The 4,344-nt window shown below is 52.5% G+C and overlaps 4 protein-coding genes across 6 annotated transcripts; 3 read left to right on the plus strand and 1 right to left on the minus strand.

Annotated features, from left to right (window-relative positions):
- Window positions 1-47: 47 nt before the first annotated feature.
- On the plus strand, window positions 48-317 carry KVP17_001824 (uncharacterized protein; the record flags this gene model as incomplete). The annotated part of the gene is made up of 1 exon (XM_068517565.1): window positions 48-317. One exon carries the CDS (start codon window positions 48-50, stop codon window positions 315-317), a length of 270 nt encoding a protein of 89 aa, XP_068377203.1.
- Window positions 318-465: 148 nt separating this feature from the next.
- Window positions 466-1,069, minus strand: KVP17_001826 (uncharacterized protein; the record flags this gene model as incomplete). 2 transcript variants are annotated; one of them, XM_068517568.1, is made up of 2 exons in its annotated part: window positions 466-845; window positions 946-1,069. In XM_068517568.1, the coding sequence occupies 2 exons, from the start codon at window positions 1,067-1,069 to the stop codon at window positions 466-468; spliced, it is 504 nt and encodes a 167-aa protein (XP_068377206.1). The 2 variants fall into 2 exon arrangements, with proteins under 2 accessions (XP_068377206.1, XP_068377205.1); XM_068517567.1 differs by having other exon boundaries at window positions 466-917.
- Window positions 1,070-1,650: 581 nt separating this feature from the next.
- On the plus strand, window positions 1,651-2,464 carry KVP17_001827 (uncharacterized protein; the record flags this gene model as incomplete). Of its 2 annotated transcripts, XM_068517570.1 has the most annotated exons (2): window positions 1,651-1,780; window positions 1,809-2,464. In XM_068517570.1, the coding sequence occupies 2 exons, from the start codon at window positions 1,651-1,653 to the stop codon at window positions 2,462-2,464; spliced, it is 786 nt and encodes a 261-aa protein (XP_068377208.1). The 2 variants fall into 2 exon arrangements, with proteins under 2 accessions (XP_068377208.1, XP_068377207.1); XM_068517569.1 differs by lacking the exon at window positions 1,651-1,780 and having other exon boundaries at window positions 1,865-2,464.
- Window positions 2,465-2,723: 259 nt separating this feature from the next.
- Window positions 2,724-3,155, plus strand: KVP17_001825 (uncharacterized protein; the record flags this gene model as incomplete). Its single annotated transcript, XM_068517566.1, has 1 exon — window positions 2,724-3,155. One exon carries the CDS (start codon window positions 2,724-2,726, stop codon window positions 3,153-3,155), a length of 432 nt encoding a protein of 143 aa, XP_068377204.1.
- Between the last annotated feature and the right edge of the window lie 1,189 nt (window positions 3,156-4,344).

A 4,344-nucleotide genomic window follows, 5' to 3' on the forward strand; every position in this document is an offset into this window, starting at 1 on the left:
TTCTCGGCATCTACGGTCTGATCATCGGTATCATCATCTCGCAGAACATGAGCAATGCTGAGACCTACTCGGCTTACGCTGGATACGCGCACTTGTCCGCTGGGTTGACGGTCGGTCTTTCCTGCCTTGGAGCTGGTCTAGCTATTGGAATCGTCGGAGATGCGGGAGTACGAGCCAACGCTCAACAGCCCAAGCTCTTCGTCGGCATGATGCTTATTCTTATCTTCGGCGAGGCCTTGGCTCTCTACGGCGTCATTATCGCTATCATTGTCGCCACGGGCACCAATCAGACCCTCTGCTCTTCATACGTGGCATGAGAGTCTATTTTGAGTCTGGTGTGCATTACCTGCAAAAGTGATATTCGTGTTTATCTTCACATTGCACACACAGAAAATCGATTTCATTGAAAGTTGGTTTTAAGTGGTTTTTCTTATGACGAGAGTAGAAACGATGAGACACGACGAGTCACTGAAACATAGCGAAGGAATCTCTTAGAAGCAGCTTGCTCTTGAAGACGTAGCGCCTGACCAGCCAGAGGGAAAAAAATGCTGCTGTAGCCACGCAGTAGCCCAGACTGATCTTAACCGATTGCCATCGGTCTTGCGAGTGGACTACCATCTCAATGATGTAGTCAATTATGCCCCAGATAGATACAACTACACAGAAACCAAGAATGACATCGATGGTTTTTCCTGGAGGGAGAAGAGCTTTCTTAGTGGGGTGCGACTGCGACCAGCTGGCATCATGGATGAAGTACCGTACTGCTAGAACGGCCAATAGCAGAACCACAGTGCCGACACCGTATCCCACGCCGTAAGGCCATTCCTCAGCGCGCAGCTCCTTATCTGCCGCGCAGAAAACAGCTTCATCAATGACACCCCAACCAGCGATGCAGGCTAGGTACGTGACGAAGATGTCTGGGTCCAGCCCTCCTTCGTGCCTCACCACTGAATTTTCCAGGACCACACGGTGGTCTCACAACAGGAAAAGCGCGATTCTCAACGATTGACCGCCTATGCGCGTCGCGAGCGGCAGCAGATGTGACGGGCTGTTCAGTAGCAGCTGGCATAGGCAAAATCGAGATTACGCCACCAAAGAGCTCCCACAAACCAGAAGTCTCAACTTTGGCCAACCTATCGTGCTACGAGTTACACCTCTCTCCTGCTAGCTCCCAGCAAGTTGGCTAAAGAGTATTTCAAGGCAATAATCGAACGAAAGATATGCCGTAATACCGTATTGTTGTTCATTCTTGATGCCCCACATATGTGTGTGCCTAAACCTGAGAAGCATCTTCGTAGGACAACCGCTTTTCAGATTACCCACTTCTTGGCGGACCCTCGTAGATTTTCATACGCGCGCACTTGAAAAAAGGTAGGCGACGATCTTGGGCCCAATATGCGGTTTCAGACATGAAGCGAGCTGTGGCAAAGCCACTCCTGCCCTGGAGCCCTCGAAAGTAAGGCCTGACGCACCTCTGGGTCCGGACCACCGAAAGTATACAAAGTAAAGCCACCTCTGGGTCCCATGGCAACAGCATGCATCCACCGTACAGTCAGAAGGTACTTTTGACTCCTACTGAAACTCGAGACTGTTCCAGGAGGCGACAGCAGGTGACGTGAGGCAGCCCACCGGCAACCATAATAATCAAATATGTGGGACAGTTTCAACCGTGTCGCTGGGTCATTCTTTCAGGAGACGAATGGCGAGCCCTTGTCGATGGACCTGGCGGCTTACCCCTTTACATTTTGCGGAAAGGAGACCCTCGAACAGGGTAACAAGAGTATGACTGGCATCTGTACCACACACAGTCCTCCTTCCTCAGTCAGCGCTGACGTCACTCGCCCACTCGAGTGTCTCCTGGCCTATGGTGTTTCGAATTCAAACCACCAGCGCCCGGTCTAGTCATGTTGGCGTACAGGAGTTCAGTGCCGAGGAAGGGATGTGCTTTCTGCCATACTGGCTGATGCAGCATCTGGGCATTAGTGTGGGCGAGATTGTAAACATCCTCAATGTAACTCTGCCGAAGGGCTCCTACGTGCGCATCCAGCTCCCAGGAATCGAATTCCTCGATCTCAGCAACCCCAAAGTGGTGCTGGAGACTGCGCTGCGGAGTTTCGCGACGGTTACTGTGGGAGACGTAATCCCGATAACGTACAACGACGTTGTCTACGAAGTCGAAATCATTGAGCTGAAACCTAGCAACGCCGTAGGAGTTATCGAGACCGATATGGAGGTAGAGTTCTACGTGCCGCCTGAGCTCTTACGCTCCCCAGAGCCCGTCGGTGAAGTAGTTGGCAACGCGGAACCCGGCGAGGAACCGTGGTTGAATGCTCTGCCGCGAGGCGTCAGAACGACGTCGGCAGCATTCAATCTGATGATTAGGGAGGGCCGCGTTGCTGGCGTAGTCGGCTCTCATGACAAGCATGGCAAAGTGTTCCAAGGCAAAGGTCGACTGTTGGAATGAACTGTATGAACGCAAGCAGCCCAACAGACTTGGGCGCTAAACTTTCGAATATCCGTTTAGTATGACGATTCGTAACACTGACTTGATCGCTGCGATGGCTGCCTTCACGACGCGGCATCCTTCCGCGTCGCGGATAGTGAACGGTCTTCCAGACGAGAAAACAGTGAAAGGTGAGATAAATGTGACGTGAACGTAGCATTCTTCCACGAGGAGCCCGACATTTTGAACACTTGGATGAGTGTATCTCCTCTTGTACTTGATGCCAGAGCGGCAAGTCAGCTGCACCGCAATCCGTAGGCTGACCAGCGGAATTGATAGCAGCACCTTATGTCGAGAGCAAGTCTTGGAGGTGAGTGAGGCGTCACGTAGACAGCCTTCCCCTTCGCCCTTGGAGTCAGCGTCAACTCACGCTTCTGAGTGTGATGCCATTCCCATTTTATTGTCTGACAAATGCCAAACCACACAATCGAACGACGAGCCGCCAGAGGGGAAAGGTCTCCGCGCTGTGCAACGGGGTCGGTTGCTTTTTGAAGAAAAAAGTCCTAAACCAAGCGAGATCCATGTCGGAGATGGGGCTGAAGCGGCACGGCGGCGACTAGGGCAGATGCGTATAGGCCTTGTGAACTTCACCATTGAGACTGAATTTGATCGGATCGCCTGTGAGATCGATCCATACCAAGATCGAGTGTGATCCTAGTTGCCTATGTACCGTACTTACAGCCAATGGCAGACACCGTACCCCACGCCGTATGGCTATTCCTCAGCGCGCAGCTCCTTATCTGCCGTGCAGAAAACAGCTCCATCAATGACACCCCAGCCACGACACAGACTAGGTACGTGACGAAGATGTCTGCCTGCAAACAAGAAGTCTCAGCCAATGTCCGCCAACTCTGCGAAGTGATAGTGCGTGGTTTCGATCCACAGACTTGGGGGTTATAAGCCCACCACTCTTCCTACGCTGCTGACGGGAGAAGCAAGGTATTTATTCATAGTACTGCCCTCAGTTTTCACTCACAGTTGATAGTTGTTTGTAGTGTCGTCGGGCCTATGGTTAATGGTCGGGCCTATGGCGTAAAGAGTATTTCAAGGCAATAATCGAACGAAAGATATGCAGTAATACCGTATTGTTGCTCATTCTTGATGCCCCACATATGTGTGCCTAAACCTAAGAAGCCTGTGGTATCATGCGTATCTGCGCTGGGAGCTTCGGCTGGTGTCGTAGGACAACCGCTTTTCAGATTACCCACTTCTTGGCGGACCCTCGTGGATTTTCATATGCGCGCACTTGAAAAAAGGTAGGCGACGATCTTGGACCCAATATGCGGTTTCAGACTTGAAGCCAGTGCGTCAGGTGTCTTGGATGGTTACCTGGAGCAAGAGCTTCCACCAGTGTATGACCTAAGCGAGGTTGCTCTCGAAGTATCCCATTGCACTAGCAAGACTGCGGAAGTCGGAAGGGATCATATGAAACCACCGAAAGCGAAGGCGATCATTAAGGTGCTCGTCAAACCCGCCGTGGCAAAGCCATCTCCTGCTCTTGAGCCCTCGGAAGTGGGGCCTGACGAAGGCGGACCATCGAAAGCAAAGGCCAAAACCGGCATCAAACCAGGAGTCAAGCGCATGGAGAAGCTATCTCCTGCTCCTAAGCCCTCGGAAGTGGGGCCTGACGAAACCGACGTAACGGGACCAACGAAAGCAGAGGCCAAACCCGGCGTCAAGCCCATGGCGAAGCCATCTCCTGCTCATGAGCCCTCGGAAGTGGGGGCTGACGAAACCGGACCACCGAAAGCAAAGGCCAGCCCCGGAGTCAAGCCCATAGCGAAGCCATCTCCTGCTCCTGAGCCCTCGGAAGTGGGGCCTGACGAAACCGACGTAACGGG

This window comes from the organism of the source record quoted next (genome assembly GCF_019968985.1).
Source record: "MAG: Porospora cf. gigantea B chromosome Unknown PgB_NODE_1997_length_4344_cov_118.279, whole genome shotgun sequence".
In the NCBI taxonomy this organism is placed as follows: Eukaryota; Apicomplexa; class Conoidasida; order Eugregarinorida; family Porosporidae; genus Porospora; species Porospora cf. gigantea B.